We start from the raw sequence: 20,779 nt of genomic DNA on the forward strand, positions 1-20,779 counted from the left end.
GCTACATGTTGACCACATTGTGTCTCCCTTCAGGCCAATGCAGCAGCACATGGAGAGGTCTCCCCTGAGCCTCTGGTTCCTCCAGTGGGAAAAGAACCCAGGGAGCACAGCCACCCCACCAACATTGGGGGTTACTTTATGAAAGCCCATACTCTGATCTTGCCCCACAGTTATTGCAGGGAAGTCTGTGGGGCTCAACCACTGAGAATCTGACTGGGATGGAGAAGGGGGAAGGGGCTTGCAATAATCAGCACATGGATATTGGCAGACCAAGTTCATACCTGTAGTGTCCAAGTAATAATCCCATCTGGTGGATTTGCTCATCTGCAAAACCAAGTCAGGGGCTCACTCTGACCAGGAAACTCAGTGGGGTGCACATCTGACTGATTCAGATCCTCAGATGAGGAGTTTTGCCATCTCTAGAGCCTGGTTTGCTCCACTCCCAAGCAGGGAGCTGAGTTACAGCCCCACCCACTGTTGAGAGTATCTTCTGGTCCCATCTGAGCATAAGCATTGGCGACAACTTCTGGAAGCTCAGTGGTACTCCAGCCAGGAGGCAGGCTGGCAGAGCTGATCAGCCCCAGAGCAAATCCAGTACCAAGTATGAAGGATTGTTTTATTATGCACAGGCAGGAAGATTAATTCATAGCCAAGGGTGGTGGTAGCTCTCAGCCCTTCCCAACTGGAGAGCCTATTTGGGAAATAGGAGAATATTGGAAAATTTGGAGAGTAGCCTGGAGTAGCCTTTTCCCTCCTGCCCAGTTAAGGGAGCTGACACATAACACCACTGTGGAATGTGTCTTTTAGCCCATCTGACCAAAAGGGCTGGCAACAACTCCTGGAAGGTGTGTGGTCCAGCAATGCTTGAGTCTAGAGAAAGGCAAAGTCAGTAGTTTACAAAGCAAAGCCAGTGGCCCTCTTCAGCTAGGAAACTTGGGGTGCAGGTTGGCTTGAGTTAAGACAACAAAGAGCTTTCCCAATTTTAGAGAGCACTGAATCCTAACCACTAGACCCCAGGAAGCGCCAGAGCTCTCCAGCTTTAGAGTTGCCTCTCTCACTGCACCTGGGCAAGGAATCTAATTCATAGACCCACTCATTACTGAATACAGCCTTCAGCCTGTCCAACCAGGAACCTAACCAGAACACACAGGAAGCTGCATAGCCCATTCAACAGCCCTACTTATAGTAGTACTTGAACAGAGAGCACTGCCCATGTCATCCCTTATCTGCAGAACAAAACCAGTGACGTCACCTGACCAGGGAATTCTGTGCACACTCTGGCCTGATTTGGGTCCCCAAACAATGAGCTATATAGGCCCTGGGTCTTATCCTGCTTCCCTGCCACGGCAAGGAAGTTAATTCATAGCCCCATATACTACTGAATATAGTACCGAGTACTAACCATCTAGTAAGCATGACTAGAGAATCCAGGCAATCATGGAATCCATTCCACAGCCTCACTCAAGTCGAGAACCAAGCCACATTCCTATCCAACTATTCTCAACCAGAGGCACACTCCCCATCCCCATCCTCAGAGCTTGAACAGTTGCCTCACCCCAAAATAGACCATAATAGCAGTCCCTGCTACCTGTGGATGTTAGCAGTAGACAAACCCAGAAACCCAAATTGAGCTGACTGGTAAAAAAACAGTCTCTATCAAAGAAAACTTGTAAAGTCTGAAAGAGGAGCCCAGTTACTCCAGTGCTCAAATAACAACATAAGGAATCAAGGATCATGAAAAATCAGATAAGTATGCCACCAAAGGAAACTAATAAAGTTCTAATAACTGATCTTAAAGAAATGGAGATCTAAGAATTGTCAAAGAATTCAAAGTAATCCTCTTAAGGAAATTTAGTGAACTGCAAGAAAACACAAACAAAATTCAGAAAACAATGCATGAACAAAATGAGAATTTTGACAAGGAAAAAGCAGCCATCCAAAAAAAAAAAAATCCTGGAGTTGAAAAGTACAGTTGACCCTTGAACAAAATGGGTTTGAACTGCACAGATTCACTTATACACAGATTTTTTTTTTGATAAATACAGTACAGTACTGTAAATGTATTTTCCTTATGACTTCCTTAATAACATTTTTTCTCAAGCCTACTTTATTGTAAGAATACAGTATACAATACATATAAAATATAAAATATGTTTTGATCAACTGTTTATGTTATAAGTAAGGCTTCAGTCAGTAGTGGACTATTAGTAGCTATATTTTGAGTGGGGGAGTCAAAAGTTATACATGGATTTTCAACTGCATGGGAGGTCAATACCCTTTACTCCATGGTGTTCAAGGGTCTACTATATGATAATTGAACAGAAGAATTCAGTAGAGAGTTTCAAAAGTAGACTTATCCATACAGAAGGAAGAATCAGTGACCGAGAGGATAGGACATTAGAAATTACCCAGTCAGAGAAGCAAAAAGTGAAAAGAATGAAGAAAGCCTATGGCAAAATGGAACATATTGAAAAGAAACAATGTTAGTATTATAAGAATTCCATATCAGAAACAAAGGGACAGAAAATATATTTAAGGCAACAATGGCAAAAAAAAAAAAAAAAAAGAAAATATATTTAAGGCAACAATGGCTGAAAACTTCTCAAACCTGGTGAGAGAAAAGGACATCCTGATCCATGAGATCCAAAGGAATTCATATAGGTTGAACCCAGGTAGCACTATAAGACATAATTAAGTTGTCAGAAGTCAAAGACAAAGAATTTCAGGAGCAACAAGAGAGGGGTTATATACAAATAACAGCCTCCCATAAGAATGTTGGCAGATTTCTCAACAGAAACTTTTCAGGCCAGAAGAGAATGGAATGACATATTGAAAGAAAATAACTGTCAGACAAGAATTCTATTACCTGGCAAAGCTGTCCATCAGAAACGAAGAAGGGATAAAGTCTTTTCTAAACAAACAAAAGCTGAAGGAGCTCTTTGCCACTCGATCTGCCTCATAAGGAATGCTAAATAAGAGTTCTTTGAATGGACATACAGGAACATTATATATTTAAGTGCTCCAATATTGGGCACATTATTCAGACAGAGAAGCAATAAGAAAACAGCAAATTTGAACCTTCTAGATCAAATGGACTTAACAGACATGTACAGAACATTCTATTCAACAACAGCAAAATAGACATACTTTTCAAGTGCATATGAAACATTTTCTAGGGTAGATCATATATTAGGCCACAAAACAAGATTTAGCAAATTCAAGAAGACTGAAATCATACAAAGTGTCTCCTCTGACCCCAATGGCATAAAATTAGAAATCTGAAAATTGAAAACTGGAAAATTCATAAATACATGAAAATTAGTATCAAAGAAGATATTAAAAGGTTTCTTGAAATAAATAAAAATGGAAATACAACATATACCAGATCTCACAGGATGCAGTGAAAACAGTTCTAAGAGGAAAGTTCTTAGCAATAAATGCCTATATTAAGAAACAAGAAAGATCCCAAATACCCTACCTCTGATTTAAGGAACTATAAAAAGAAGAACAAATTGAGCCCAAAGTTAGAAGAAAAGAAATAATAAAGATTAAAACAAAAAGAAGTAAAATAGAGAACAGAAAAAGAATAGAACAAGCTGAGGGTTGGTTCTTTGAAAAGGTAAAAAACATTGACAAACCATTTTTTTGAGGGGGAGATTGAGAGAGAGAGCTGGGAGTCAGGGAGGGAGAAGGAAAGAGACTCTTAAGCAGGCTCCACGCACAGTGCAGAGCGGGGCTTAATCTCACAACCCTGAAATCATGACCTGAGCTGAAATCAAGAATCAGACACTTAACTGACTGAGCCACCCAGACACCCCCAAAATTGACAAACATTTACCTAGAATAACTCAGGAAAAAAAGAGAAAGGACCCAAATCAATGAAAGTTACAAATGAAAAAGGAAGCATTACAACTGATACCACAGAAATTCAAGGATCAAAAGAGGCTACTATGAACAACTATATGCCAACAAACTGGACAACTTAGAAAATGGAAAAATTGGGCGCCTGGCTGGCTCAGTTGGTTAAGCGTCTGCCTTCGGCTCAGGTCATGATCCCGGAGTCCTGGGATCGAGTCCCACATAGGGCTCCCAGCTCAGCGGGGAGCCTGCTTCTCCCTCTGACCCCCTCCCCTCTCATGCTGTTTCTCTCTCGCTCGCTCTCTAATCAATAAATAAATAAATAAAATCTTTAAAAAAAAAAAAAAGAAAGAAAATGGAAAAATTATAAACATACAACTTAATGAAGACTGAATCAGGAAGAAATAGAAAGTCTGAATAGACTAATTACCAGTAAGGAGATTGAATCAATAATCGAAACCTCTCAATGAAGAAATCCCCAGGACCAACTGTCTTCACTGGTGATGTTTTAAGAAACATTTAATTTATTTTTAAAGATTTTATTTATGTATGTATTTTAGAGAGAGAGTGTGCACAAGTGAGCAAACACGTGAGTGGGGGGAGGGGCAGAGGGAGAGAGCGAGAGGGAATCCCAAGTAACTCTGTGCTGAGCACAGAACCAGACACGGGATTCGATCCCACCACCCTGAAATCATGACCTGAGCTGAAACCAAGAGTCAGATGCTTAACCGACTGAGTCACCCAGGTGCCCCTTTTATGAAACATTTAAAGAGGAATTAGCATCAATTCTTCTCAAACTTTCTAAAAAATCCAAAAGGAGGGAACATTCCCAAACTTATTTTATGAGGCAGCATTATCCTGATACTAAAACCAGAAAAAAGACACTGTTGAAAACTATTTGCCAATATCCCTGATGAGTATAGATATAAAAATTCTCAGTAAAATACTACCAAACGAAATTTAGTAGCATATTAATTAAAAGGACCATTTGCCATTATCAAGTGGGATTTATCCTAGGGATACAAGGATGGCTCAACATATGCAAACCAATCAATGTGATATATTAATAGAATGGAAGAGTCATGATCATGTAAATAGACACAGAAAACACATTTGACAAAATTCAGCATCCATTTATGATAAAACTCTTTTAACAAGTTCAGCATAGAAGGCATTTCTCTCAGCATAATAAAAGCCATAGATGGCAGACCCACAGCTAATATCATACTCAGTGGTAAAAGTAGAAAGCTTTTCTGCTAACATGAGGAATAAAAGAAGGATGCCCACTCTCACCACTCCATTTCAACATGGTACTAGAAGTACTAGTTAGAGCAATCAAGCAAGAAAAAGAAATAAAAGGAATCAGAATTGGAAAAGAAAAAGTAAAATTGTCTCTATTTGCAGATGACATGATTTTATATATAAAAAATCCTAAAGATTCAGTGAAAGAAACTGAATTGAATAAAGTTGCAGGATACAAAATTAACATATAAAAATCGGTAGTGTTTCTATACCCTAACAATGACTTTTCTGACAAAGAGTTTAAGAAACTTAGGGAAATGCAAATACAACAGTATCAAAAACAATAAAATAGGAATAAATTTACCAAGAGTGTGAAAGATCTCTACTCTGAAAACTACAAAACACTGATGAAAGAAATCAAGGAAGGCACAAATAAATGAAAAGATATCCTGTGTCCATAGATTGGAAGAATTAATAGTGTTAAAATGTAAATACTACAAAAAGCCATCTTGATTCAGTGCAATCCTATCAAGATTCCAATGACTTAAAAAAAAAAAAAAATAGAAAAACACTCCTAAAATTTATATGGAATCACAAAAGACCCTGAGTAGCCAGAGAATTCCTGAGAAAGAATAACAAAGCAGGAGAGATCACACTTCCTGCTTTCAAGCTGTACTAATCAAAACAAGATGGTACTGGCATAAAAACAGACCAATAGACCAGTGGAACAGAACTGAGAGCCTAGAAATAAACTGAAGCATATATAATTGATTAATATTTCACAAGGGAGCCAGGAATACCCAATGGAGAAAAGACAGTCTCTTCAATAAATGGTGCTGGGATAACTGGATATTCACACGGAAAAGAATGAAACTGGACCCATATCTTACACCACCCACAAAAATTAACTCAAAATGGGTTAAAGACTTAAGTGTAAAACCTGAAACCATGAAACTCCTGACAAAACGTAGGAATAAAGCTCCTTGACATGGGTGTTGGTAATGATTTTTTTGTTATGACACCTAAAGTACAAGCAACAAAATAAAAAATAAACAAATGAGACTATATCAAACTAAAAAGCTTCTGCACAGCACAATAAACCATCTACAAAGTGAAAATAACCCTACAGAATGGGAAAATATATTTGCAAACCATATATCTGTTACATAAAGAACTCATACAACTTGATAACAAAAACTTCAAAACTTTTAATGGACAAAGGGCCTGAATAGACATTTTTCCAAAGATAGACAAAAGGCCAACAAGTACATGGAAAGATGCTCAACGTTACTAGTCATTAGGAAATGCAAATTAAAACCACAATGAGATTGGGGTGCCTAAGTGGCTCAGTCAGTTAAGTGTCCAGCTTGATTTTGGCTCAGTTCACGATCTCAGGGTTGTGAGATCAAGCCCTGCATCAGCTCCATGCTCAGTGTGGAGTCTGCTTGAGTTTCTCTCTCTCCCTCTCTCTCTCTCTGTCCCTCCCCTGCTCTCACACGCACTCTCTCTCAAATAAATAAGTAAATATTTAATAAAAGAAAACCACAATGAGATCACCTCACACCTGTCGGAATGGCCATCATCAAAAAGATAAGAGATGCCATGTTGGCGTGGGTATGGACAAAAGGGAACCCTTGTGCGCTGTTGGTGGAATTATAAGTTGGTACAACCACTGTTGAAAACAGCATAGAGAATCCTCAAAAAAATCAAAAATAAAACTACCAGATGATCCAGCATTTTCACCTTTGGTAATATATCTGAAGGAAATGAATATACCAACTCAAAAAGATATCTGCACCCCTATGTTCATAGCATCATTATTTACCGTAGCTAAGATATAGAAACAACCTAAGTGTCCTTCAATGGATGAAGGGATAATGGAATGTTATTCAGCCATCATAAAATGAGGAAATCTTATCATATGCAATAACATGAGTGGACCTGAAGGCATTATGCTAAGTGAAATAAGACAGAAAAGGACAAATATTGTATGATCTCACTTATATGTGGAATCTCAAAACAAAAGCAAATATAAACAAAACCACCAAATTCATAGAAAGAAGTCAGACCTGCGGTTACCAAGGGCAGAGGGCAGGGGGATGGGGAATTGGAGGGAGGTGACTATACGGTACAAACTCTAGGTTATAAGATAAATAAGTACTATGGATATAATGTACAACACAATGACTATACCTAACACTGCTATATGATATATAGAAAAGTTGTTAAGAGAGTAAATCCTAAGAGTTCTCATCCTAAGAGGAATTTTTCCTTTTTTTTCTTTTTTAAATGTATATGAGAAGATGGATGTTATAGCTGAACCTATTGTGATAATCATTTCATAATATATGCAAATCAAACCATCCTGCTACACACCTTAAACTTGTATGCTAATTATTTCCCAATAAAACTAGGGAAAAAAGATAAGTTCTGTGTTTATGTGGGTACTTGAATGTCACCATGTATCTTATGAAATTAGTTTATTCATACTTGAAGTGAATCCTTTTCTAAGACACTTATAAAAAATCAGGCCACTGTATGTTGTTAAGTCAAAATTAAATGTTAAAATACTTCTTGTTAATGGAAACAACAACAACAACAAAACTACAGGGCAAATACCTAGGAGAAGATGGGAATCAAGAGAGATAAGCCCAGCTTCTTCTAGGGCTGCATTTCCCCAGAAGCATCTGCCAGTTCTTGAAAAGGCAGCTGTCTAACAGTTAACAAAGTAGACAGAGAAGGTGAGCACAGCTTTCAATAGAGTAACAGTTCTCGTGAGACAAAAGTTAAAGTTCATAGCCTGCCCTAGGAGGAGGACTCCATTGGCCAGGCACACCACTCATACCTTGAGTTAGGTCCACAGTATGAGTAAAGGTGAACTATAAATGAAATAGTCCTAAGATGCTTTAAAGCCCCACTTGGAATTATCTGAAGCTGTGATTAAAGTATTTCAGATTATTACTTTTTCTAGCTGCCTACTATTGGCAAATCCTCTCTGGACAAAAATAATATATATCTAGGCCCAAATTATCACTATAGTTTGCTATATATAGCATTTAACAAGCAACCCAAAATAACCAGCCATGTGATGAAATAGGACATGACCAAAAACCAAGGTAAACTATATGCAACAGAAATGGACTAGTTGGGAGTTCAGAGATAGCTTAAAATAACAACCAGAGAAACTTCCACTTTGGGAAAATGGAATAGATATACATCTTTCTATTTTTCCTGGAAACTACAATTAAAAATCTAGAACTATCTATAAAATATAAGAAGATTCTGAAAGAGTCTTGGAGAGAATAAAGCAAACTAGCTTAAGATCTCAGGACCCAATGAACAATGTAGTGGGAGTTCCCTGGGTTTTCTTTTTGCCTTAAAAACCTTGTATTGGAGCTGAAGTAAACTGCAATCCAGAAATGCCACTGGGCACATGCCAAAAAAAAAAAAAAAAAAGCCCCAGTAAAAAATAAAACCCTTCTCTTTCTAGCCAAAGGACCAGGAAAGAGGGAGGCACAGGAAAACCTTTCAATAGACCTACCATATTGCAGCCAGAAACCAAATAAAATATTGTGCCCCCCCCGCCCCATTTCAACAAAGGCCAAGTGGAGAGCCTAGACTTCCATCTTTGCCACACTGTAATGAGGTTCCCGAACACCAGTTGTGGAATGGTGTCAGAGAAGGACAAGTGGGAAACTAGGATTTCCTCCCCACCAGGTGGTAACAAGCACCCCACCATTGCTGCCACAGTGTCAGAGACCATGTGGGGATCTGAACTTCTGCCCACCCAACAGTAAAAAGGTGTTACACTCTCTCCCCACCAGTGTGGCATCAGAGAAGGCCTAGTAGTAGAGAGTCAGGATTTTCACCATTGCCCAGGAGTTACAAAGGCCACCCCTACCACAACATCAGTGGAGAAGATGTGGGAAGCTGGAACTCCTAGCACTAACAAGGTGTCAACAGAGGCTGGGTTATCTTCACACAAAACTTGTATATAAATGTTTACGGCAGCTTTATTCATAGCATCCCAAACTGAAAACAACCTGTACGCCCTTTAACAGATAGTTAAACAAACAGTGCTAATCCATACCATGGAATACTACCCAGTGATAAAAAGGAATGAGCTATTGATATAACAGCCTGGATGAAACTACAAAAAAATTATACTGAGTGAAAAAAAGCCAGTCTCAAATTATGAGACATTTCAGGAAACCAGATAAAGGAAATAACAGTCTCTCTGAATTCTTTCCTATAATTGCATGTGAATCTACAATTATCCTAAAATAGAAATTTTTATTAAACTACTTAAAATGTATGTTGAAATAAAAATATTTTGTCAGAGAACCAAAACATACAAAAAAATAACCCAAGTGAAAATTCTGCCACTGAAAAATAAAATAATTGAAATTAAGAAATCTGTGAGTGGTATTAATAGCATTGTAGACACAGCTGAAGAAATAATTAGTAAACTGGAAGACAGGTCAGAAGAAAACATCCACAGTGAAACATGAAGAAACAGAAAGATGGAGAATACAAAAGAAAGACTAAGCTATGGAGAATACAGTGAATAGGCTTCACATACATGTTAGTTGCAGTTTGAGAAAAAAGGAGAGAGCAAATAGGGCAGTAGCAATAGTAAGAAAAGACATGAGTCCAAGAAATTTAAGAAGTACACTAACTCTTGGGGTGCCTGGGTGGCTCAGTTGGTTAAGCATCTGCCTTCGGCTCAGGTCATGATCCCAGGGTCCTCTGATCGAGCCCCACATTGGGCTCCCTGCTCAGCGGGTAGTCTGCTTCTCCCTCTCACGCTCCCTCTGTGTTCTCTCCCTCTCAAATAGATAAATAAAATCTTTAAAAAAAAGTACACTAACCCCATGGAGAAGTGAATAGAGAAATTGCAGAGAAATACAGTTAAACAACAAGATACCACTTCACACCTATTAGAATATCAAAATCCAGAACACTGACAACACTAAATGCTAGCAAGGTTGTGGAACAATAAGAACTTGCATTCATTGCTGGTGGGAATGCAAAATGAGACAGCCAATTTGGAAGAGTTTGGTAGTTTCTTGCAAAACTAAACCTACTCTTAACATATGATCCAGCAATCACAGTCGTTGGTATTTACCCAAGGGAGTTGAAAACATGTCCACACAAAAACCTCCACACTGATGTTTATAGTAACTTTATTCATAATTTCCCAAACTTGGATGCAACCAAGATATCCTTTAGTAAGAAGATGGGTAAATTAACTGTGGCACATCTAGACAGTGTAACATTATTCACAGAAAGAAAAAAAAAGAGAGGTATGAGGCCATGAAAACACATGGAAGATACTTAAATGTATATTGCTAAGCCAATCTGAAAAGGCTATATACTTTAGAATTCCAATCATATGACATTCTGGAAAAGGCAAAACTATGGAGAGAATAAAAAGATCAGGGCTTGGGATGGGATGAAGGATGAACAAGTGAAGCACAGAGGATTTCTAGGGCAGTGAAGATACTTTGTGTGATTCCATAATGATGGATATGTGTCACATTTGTCAAGAAAGAGGTATGGGGGTACCTGACCAGGTACCAGAGTTAATTAAGGGTTAACCAACGTGATCGTTTAGTACTGGGACAGCTAAATTCTTGCAACAGTGAGGCCATCCTTAAAAATTAATATTCTTTGGGAACACAAGAGCCTTTTTTTGGATGTTACTAGTTGAGAGGGTACTCTTAAGTAAATGGACAAATATAATATGTTAATGAATAAACAGACTTAATATTGTAAAAATGTCAGCTCTTCACAAAGTGATTGCTAGATTGTTGCAATTCACTACATCTAATGAATATCCCCAAAGTGTATTAGTGTGTGTATGCATGTGTGTTTGTGTGTGTTACGGAATTTGTAAGTTGTTTCAAGATATACGTGAGAGAGCTAAATAGCAAGTAAAGCCAAGACGTTACTGAAGAAGAAAAACAAGGTTGAGAAACTTGTCTTACCAAATGACAGCATTTTTTTTTTTTTAACTATAGTGATTTAGATGATTGCCTTATTGGCTGGCTAGTGGAATTAATAGTGCAGAACAAACCTTTTGTTATATCATTTGTTATCATTAGAAGAGGGAGTAGTCATTAGGACTGCTAGGACAGTAATTTATACAGTTATACAGTGTATTAGTTTCCTTTGATGCTATAACACATTCCGACAAATTTAGTGGCTTAAAACCACATAAATTTATTATCTAGCCCCCTGAAGGTCAGAAGTCCAAAGTGGGTTTCACTGTGCAACAATCAGGTAACTTCAGGGCTGCATTTCTTCTGGGAGCTCTAAGGGATAATCCATTTCTTTACCTTTGACAGCTTTTAGAGGACCCTGCATACTTTGGCTTATGGCTCCGTCCTCAATCTTCAAAGCCCACAGCATAGCATCTTTAAATCTTTCTATAATTCTGACATCCTTTCTGTCTCCCTCTTCCACTTTAAAGGATCCTTAAAATTACCTTGGGCCACCTGGATAATCCAGAATTCTCTATTTTAAACTCAGCAGATTAGAAAATTTAATTACATCTGCAACCTTAATTTCTCTTTCCATGTGATATATGCATAGGTTCTGGGGATTAGAATGTGGACATCTTTGGTGGACCATTATTCTGCTCACTACACAAAAAAAGATTAATCTGAACCCCTACTTTACAACAAACACAAAAATCAATTCATAGTGGGTTAAAAATTTGACTGTGAAAGGTGATACTATAGTACTTTTAGAAGATAGTATTGAATAATAGCTTTATGATCTTGAGATAGGGGAAGGATTTCTCAAACTAAATATAAACCTGCAAGTCTTAAAATTAAAGTTTGAAAATTCAATCACATTAATATTTTTTAAAAGATTTTATTTACTTGAGAGAGAGTGAGAGAGAGCATGCGCACAAGAGAGAGCACAAGTGAAGGTGGCGCGAGGGGCAGATGGAGAGGGATAAGCAGACTCCCTCCTGGCTCCATGACCCGAGCCGAAGGCAGGCACCTAACCAACTGAGCCTCCCAGGAGCCCCTCAGTCACATTAATATTAAGAACTTCTGTTTTCAGATGTCATAGAAAGAGTGGAAAGAAAAGTAACCACTGGTAGAAACTAATTACAAGTCCTGTAACTAGAAAAAGACTAATAGCCAAAATACATAATTCCTGCAAATTTGTGGAAAAACTAATCTATTTTAAAGAAAAATAGTGAAAAGACTTGATTAGTCTTTTGATCTTGCACTATGTATCTCTTCCTCTGGCTATCCATCTGTATTCTTTATCATATCCTTTAATAAACTGGGAGATGTAAGTGTTGGGTTCTGTGAACTGTTCTAGGAAATAACTGAATACGAGGGGGAGGAGAAAGTCATGGGAACCTAAAGTTTATAGCCAGGTTGGACAGACATTGTAAGTAACCTAGGGAACTAGTACTTGCAGTTGGCATCTGAAGTGGGGAGGCAATCTAGTAGGACTGAGCCCTTAACCCACATCCAGTGTCAGAAGCATTGTGAGTGTGCCCTTAGTCAGAACTGTTGTGAGAGTAAAGGAGAAACACAAAAGGAGAATTTAGGTATTTCCAATTCAGACCATTAAATAAGCAAAAATTTAGAAGATTGACACTATCAAATGATAACAAGAATGTAGATCACCTAGAACCATCCATACTGCTGGTGAGAGGGAAGAAAGTTAGTTTTCAGTCCTTTGGAAAACAAGTTAGCACCACCCAATAAAGTTGAAAATGCCTAGTTGCCTAGTTAGTTTTACCTACTAACGTTGAAAATACTGTCTCAGCATGTCTAAGTATATATCCTAGAAACTCTTGTACATGTGCTCCCAGAGACATCTACAAGAATGACCAATAGCAGCAATATTTATAAGAGCAAAAATCTAGGAACCAAAAGTTCATTAATAAGAGAATGGATAAATTGTAGTAGAATACTGTGCCACAGTGAAAAGTGTATTAATTACAACTACATGCATCAGTGTAGATGAATCTTGTGAATATAAAAGTCATAGAAAAACTTCTACAGGACGGTTCCATTTGTATAATTCAAACAAGCACAACTGTATAATTATTTAGGAACATAAATATATGATAAACAATAAAAAATATAAGAATGATAAACACAAACAAGATTCAGTATTGTAGTTTCTTATGGGAGGGGGGACATTTGAGTAGTCAGGGAGATGAGGTGGGGAAGAAAGACAAGGGGTACACGGGGATTTCAATATCCTGTTATGTTTTATTTTTTAAGTTTGATATTGGGTACAAGGGTTCATTTTACTGACATTCTGTGTAGTTTATACATACTGTATAAATACTTACATGTTTGTATTCAATAGCAATAAAATTTTAATTTCTTATTAGGCTACACCCCAGGCTTAGTTGAGCAGCATGTTATACTCACAGCATCTATTATAGTCACTTCACTATAGTGATAGAAAAATTAAGATACAGGTAGTTAAAGCTTGCCTAAAGTCATAGAGCCTGAAAAACTAAGATTAGGACTAAATTCATAGTCCATAAATATTTTCACTATCCCATGCTGCTTATTTACATTTTTTGGAATATTTTTAATATGATTTGAGTTGCACAGATCTTTTTATTAGGATTATAAATCAAGGTTAACTTGATTGGAATCTCTGTCCAGCAAGGATACTAAAGTCAACCACATTAACAAAATGAAGTGTAAAAATCATACAATAATCTCAATAGATGTAGAAAAAACATTTGACAAAATTGAACATCATTTTTGATAAAAACTCTCAACAAAGTGGGTATAGAGGAAATGTACCTCAATGTAATAAAGGCCATATATGACAAGCTTATAGCTAATAATCATATTCAATAGTGAAAAGCTTAGAACTTTCCCTCTAAGATCAGGAATAAGACAAGGGTGCCCACTCTCAGCACTTTTATTCAACATAGTATTAGAATTCCTAGCCAGAGAAGTAAGGCAAGAAAAAGAAATAAAAGACACCCAAATTGGAAAGGAAGAAGTAAAACTGTCACTATTTGCAGTTGACAAGAATTTTATAGAGAGAAAACCCTAAAGATTCTACCAAAAACTATTAGTACTAATAAATGAATTCAGTAAAGTTGCAGGATATAAAATCAATATACAAAAGGTTGTTAAGTTTTCACACACTAACAATGAACTATCAGAATGAGAAGAAAATGATACTATTTGCAATTGCATCAAGATGTATAAAATAAGAATAAATTTAACCAAGGAGGCAAAAGACCTGTACACTTTAAACTATAAGATATTGATGAAAGAAACTGAAGAATACACAAATAAATGGAGAGATATTCCATGCTCATAAATTGGAAGAATTAATATTGTAAAAATGGCCGTACTACCAAAAGCAATCTACAGATTCAGTGCAATCCCTATCAAAATTCCAATGGAAGTTTTCACAGAAATAGAAAATAATACTAAAATTTATATGGAATGGTAGTCAAAGCCATCTTGAGAAAGAAAAACAAAGCTGGAGGCATTATGCTCCCTGATTTCACACTATATTATAAAGCTATAATAATCAAAACAGCATGGTGTTGGCATAAAAATAGGCACATAGAACAATTGAACAGACTAGAGAGTTCATGGATAGACACCTATGCATATATGGTCAATTAATTTATGACAAAGGCAGTATGAATATCAATGAGGAAAAGACAGTCTCTTCAGTAAACCTGGACAGTTACATGCCAAAGAATAAAACTAGACTACTGTCTTACACCAGACACAAAAATTAACTCAAAAATGGATTAAAGACCTAAATGTAAACCTGAAACCATACAACTCTTAGAAGAAAACAGGCAGTAAACTCCTTGACATCAGTTTTGGCAGTGAATTTTTGGATCTGACTCCAGAAGCAAAGGCAACAAAAGCAAAAACAAGTGGGACTATATAGAACTAAAAAGTTTCTGCACAGCAAAGGAAATGATCAGCAAAATGTAAAGGCAACCTACTGAATGTTTGCAAGTCCTATATCCAGGTAAGGGGTTAATATCCAAAATACATAAAAACTCATACAGCTCAATAGCAAAAATACAGACAATCCAATTAAAACATGGGTAGAGGACCTGAATACACATCTTTTCAAAGAAGACATACAGATCACCAACAGGCATGTGAAAGAATGTTCGACCTCACTAGTCAGTAGGGAAATGCAAATCAAAACCACCGTGAGATACCACCTCGCAGCTGTTAGAACGAGTGCTACCAAAAAGACAGGAAATAAGTGTTGGTGAGGATGTGGAAAAAGGGGAACCCTGTGCACTGTTGGTGGAAGTATAAATTGGTACAGCCACTATGGAAAACAGTATGGAGGTTCCTCAAAAAATTAAAAATAGAACTACCATATGATCCAACAATTTTACTTCTGGGTATTTATCTGAAGAAAATGAAAACATTAATTTGAAAAGACACCTGCACCCTTATGTTCATTGCAGCATGATTTACAATAGCCAAGATACGGAAACAACCTAAGTGTCCACTGATGGATGAATTTATGGATAAACACACACACAATGGAATACTACTCAGCCATAAAAAAGAATGGAATCTTCCATTTCTAACAACATGGATGGACCTTGAGGATATCATTATACTAAGTGAAATTAGGTAGAGAAAATAAATATCGTATGATTTTACTTATATGTAGAATCTAAAAAAAGCAAAACATCACAAAACAAAATAAAAAACCGAGCTTGTAGATACACAGAACACATTGGTGGTTGCCAGAGAAGAGGCAGGTGGGGAGTGGTTAAAATGGGTAAAAGAGGGTCAAAAGGTACAAACTTGCAATTATAAAATAAGTAAGTCATGGGATTATAATATACATCATGGTGACTATTGTTTATTAATAATACTATATTGCTTACTAAAAGTTGCTAAGAGTAAATCTTAAGTTTTCATCACCAGAAAAAAAAAATGTTTTTGTAACTATGATGCATGTTAACTAGACTTGTGATCATTTCACAGTGTATACAAAAATCAAATCATTACCTTGTATACCTGAAACTAATATGTTATATGTCAATTATACCTCAATTTAAAAAAAAGTATGAATGCTAAAGACAGAAAATAAGATTACCTTGTTACTTCTTTCTCATTTTGGTTAATTTGTTTTCTTGTTAACTAAAATAGTGTGTAAGTGATATGTACTTTTAGACAATCTGAAACATTATTCTAAAAGTTTAAGTGTAATTGTTCATAGCCTAAGATTAGAAGTAAACTTTTTCATGGACTTAAATAATAGCATTTTTACTCTGTTAATTTTAATTGTGATTGAGCATTAACATTTATGTTCAAACTCAATAATTTATAGAAAACTCTTGGTTTTATAATTAGTCCTTATCTGGAAACTTTCTAGGGGGAATAAAATGTCAAAGAAGGAATTTCATTGTGTAAAAATCTCTTCAAACACCTAGAAAGAGAGCACGGGAAATATATACACTTTACTCACAGTTATTCTCTTTCATAATGAGTATGGTATACAGCTGTACAATAAATACTATAATTTTTGATACCTTTATATATTACCTAGTTTAATTTTTATTTTGATTTTGCTATAGTCAAATAGAAAAGTTATAAACCAGATCACAAAAACTGACTCACAAAATTAAAACTGATTACTTAATCCATAATGTGTGGCTAAATTGAACTTAGGAAGTCTGTTCTTTTAAATTTCAGAGTAGTTTGAAGATTTTTGGAGTTCCCTTAACCATTTGCCATTTTTAGCAACATTTTATATTGTGGATCTCAAGTCTTCCAATATGTATTAGCATAAAAAAGGCACAAAATAATTAATTTTATAAGTATTTTGTAGTGATGGAGAAACTGGATTTTGTCACTTTCTGTCCTGCATGTGCTTGTTTTCATTTATTTGGTGTACATCTACTTCACATTTTCCTAAAATTTCCTACACTAATGTTGCCTCTTTGGAAAGTGCTACATGTAAACCATGTTCTTGCAATTGTATTTTTGGAGAAACATGTGGGTGGTGTTGGAGTCACTTGAGTAGAATTTTAATTAGATCTACTGCATTCACTTTTATTAAAAGAATGAATACTAATTCCTTTTTAGCATGCTGACCATGCTTTATTCTGACAGAGGGCCCCCTTTTAATTTGTTCTTCAAGTCCCATCATTTGTCTTTCAGAAACAGTCATGTCACTTTTCTAACTTCAAAATGTTTGATAATTCCTCTTCTTTATACTCAAACAATAAAATATCCTTATTACGGCATTCAAGGCCATTTCTGATCTGTCACTAAGATCCTTTGCAGCCTAATCCATCACCCCATTTTTCCCCCTCTGCACCCCAAGCAGCTGCCCATGCACACTGTCCTGCCACACTGGATTATTCATTGTTTCTCATGCAACTAATTTTATATCTGGTATGCTTCCTTGAAGTTCCTGTAGCTACATGGAATATCCTCCCCATTTCTGCCACCCTTTCCTTCCACAGTTTCTGGCCGGTAAAATCTAAGCACTCTTTAAAACCCAGTTTGGAAGACATCTCTGTGATATTTTTCTTTTCTCCTTCTCACCCTCTTCTCTTCTCCCATAGGATTTAATCAGTGATTTACTGTTCTGATCGAACCTGATAGTACAATTAGTTGTTTGTGTCTACTCCTGTACCACCTAGTGAGTTCCTCGATGGCCATTTTTTAGTTTTTTTTAAATAAAACGATGTACCAGAGTGCTTAAGAGCATAGATTGTGAAAATCCTTTTGGGACCCCATATTCCCCTTCAACTATCTTTTATCTGTTCTTTTCTTTACTGGAAAACTCCTTGAAAATGCTGCCAATTTCTTTCACTTTTTCTCTTGAGTTCCAATCAGATTTTACTTCCATCACTCCATCAAACCACTCTTTCAGGGGCACTAATGACCCATGTTTCTAAATCCCATTGTCAGTTCTCAGCCATCTTACTTGGCCTGTCATCAGTATTTTACACAATTTACCACTCAAGTGAAGATCTTTTTTCTCTCGTATTGTAAGCAAAGTCCTTCATAAGACACATTTTCCCCTTTCTCTCTCTTTTTTTTTTTTTGGTTTATTTTGCTGATTCCTCTTCTTCTTTCAGAGCTCTAATTGTTGGAGTGCCTTTTTTTTTTTTTTAATCTATACTTACTACCTAGGTGATCTTATGTCTCATGGCTTTAAATACCGTCTATATGCTGATGAATCCCAAACTATAGTCCAGTTAATAACAATCATAGTCTTCGCATTGCTCGGGCTAGAAATCTTGGAGGCAGCGTTGACGTCTCTCTTTCTCACACTGCCTAGATACAGTCCTTCAACAATTTTGTACTCTCTACCATTAAAATATATGTAAAATTCTCTTGCTTCTCACCATCCTCAAGGTCACCACCCAGGTCCAAACCTCTCCTCTAGATTATTGTAATAACTTTCTAATTGGTCTTAGTGCTTCTATTTTCACCACCTGTAGTAGGTAAGATGTACATTATCTATTATATGATATCTGTTATACGTAAGATAAGTAAAATTCTCAGATCCTTCTGAGAATTACACAAAAACTTAGATATAATTTCTGTTTCCTGGAACCTATATCTATTCAAACAACTATTATTTAAAAGCAGTGATGATATAACAAATGAATGGAAGAAGGATACAGGCTATAGAAATTCAAAATTAGAAAGGATTGTTGCTAGTCATGTTACCAAAAAGAATACATAATTTGAGCTTGTTCATATAGGGAGACTCTCGTTTAACTGAGCTGAAGAAGAGAGTGGAGAACCTTATAATCCATTAGGAAGTGATTGAATGAGCAAATGCACCAAGACATAACAGTGGAGAATAGTCTGAAACAATGAGCAGGAAAACTGAATTCTGGATTACAATGGGAAAATGTGGGAATAGCCAGAAAATAGTGGTCCCTGATCACTTAACTAAGGAGTTTCAAATTTATCCCAAGAAATGGCAAAGGTATTGAAAGTTTTTTGAGCAGGGAAGTAGTAAATAAAAATGTTCCTCTAAGAAAATATGACAGTGCAGGCAGAAATGAAGAGGACAGACTTCAGGCTTAAATAGTAAATAGCTATAATAATTAGGACTCGAGGTAATCATAAGTAGAATTGAGGTGACCATCTAGAAATGGAGCAGAAAGAATATATTTGAGATACATTTCAAAGGAAGAATTGATAGATCTTCATGTCTAATTAATCAGAGGGATTAATATTTATACTGCCAAGAGTAATAAGTGAGGCTTTATTCATTGTTTTTGATAACTTGGAAGTGGTGAATTTTTTATTCCCTTGATTTTTATATTCTACCTCAGTTGCAACCAAAGTTGTGCGATGTGATATTCTCACATTTCATTATTTAAATTTAAAACCATCTCATATTTTGTTTAAACTGTGGTGAAAATCTGCAGGGTATAAATGAGATCAAGTCAGACCCAACTCAGCATATGGTGCTTTAATGGCTGGCACTGAAGGAGTTCTCTTTGCATAGCTGTTGAATTATCGCCACCATTAGCAGGTGTTGCAGTGAAATATGCACTATAATGTTGCCAGTAAAATTAAATGTGTTTTGTAGCATAATGGAAACTTTTGAAAGACCTATAGTTCTCTTTAAAAATGAAGCTTTTTAATATTGAGAGTTTACAAGTTCTTTCTTACAGTATTGTCTTCAAATATTGTTTTCCACTGCTGTATGTTGAAGGAATTCTCAGAAGCAGATCTTAAACACTTTATAATATGTAATTTCAAAATGTTTACAAAAATATTACTACATCTTTGTCAAATCTGAAGCTTGTGCCATATACACAAAGTATTTAAAAATATTTCATGATTGAATTTAAAATCATCTATAAATTGGAAAAACTAAAAAGTGATTCACTTTTATTTTGCAGTGATCGGCACGTGGGTAAAATTTATTCAAAATCCTCTTCCTTTCTGGACTATGTCAGAAAGTCTCTAAAGAAGCTTGGATTAGATGAGTCCAAGGTCAGTATATGATTGTTGTTTTCATAAAAAAACAAAACAAAACAGGAGAACTTCTATGGGGTAATGAATTGAGATGATACAAAATAATTTACCTTCTACTTTTCTTCCATTTGTGAAAAACATCTAATTATATTGAGACCATACCTCCATTACCTTTATTCCAAGTTCATCTTTCCTGTCAGTGTGGATGGTTTGCTGTCCTACATCTCTGGAGAGACTCCCCCTTAGGTTTATTGAGGTACCATGTATCAGTTCTCAAATCAAAACAGTTAAAAAACAAGATAACAGAACAAATCGGAATTATAAGTAAAGCAAGAGCAATAAGACAATAAACTGCATTTATTTAAAGACTGTATAACTAATTAAAATCAAAAATCTTAAAATTCAAAAGCCTTTATGAAAGGGAGAATCCTGAGAAGTGGTGACATCATAGAGGAGGCTCAAGCTAATAATTGAGAACCTAATGTTGAAGATAAAATGGTAAGCTAGTTGGCTAGTAGTAATAAATATTCTAACCCTGAGGAAAAAAATAAACTTTCAATTCAGAGTTATTGACTAAAGTATTAAGTTGAACTTGGACCACTCTGGTATTTTGGGTTTTTGTGTTTGTTGGTTTGGGTTTTTTGTTTGTTTGGGGGGGAGGGGCAGAGAGAGGGGGAGAGAATCTTAAGCAGGTCATGCCCAGA

At 36.2% G+C, this 20,779-nt stretch overlaps 1 protein-coding gene across 12 annotated transcripts in view; it reads left to right on the forward strand.

Annotated features, from left to right (window-relative positions):
• Positions 1 to 20,779, forward strand: part of METTL25 (methyltransferase like 25) — a 151,666-nt gene that overhangs the window by 71,865 nt on the left and 59,022 nt on the right. For 10 of the 12 annotated variants that reach the window (XM_078076373.1, XM_036085542.2, XM_078076369.1 and 7 more), the window contains exon 9: positions 20,000 to 20,093. The exons of the other annotated variants lie outside the window; for them this stretch is intronic. In XM_078076373.1, coding sequence (XP_077932499.1) covers positions 20,000 to 20,093 — 94 coding nt within the window. The remainder of the gene's footprint in view (positions 1 to 19,999; positions 20,094 to 20,779) is intronic. 12 annotated transcript variants of the gene reach the window in all.

Source organism: Halichoerus grypus, chromosome 6 (genome assembly GCF_964656455.1).
Source record: "Halichoerus grypus chromosome 6, mHalGry1.hap1.1, whole genome shotgun sequence".
Lineage (NCBI taxonomy): Eukaryota > Metazoa > Chordata > Mammalia > Carnivora > Phocidae > Halichoerus > Halichoerus grypus.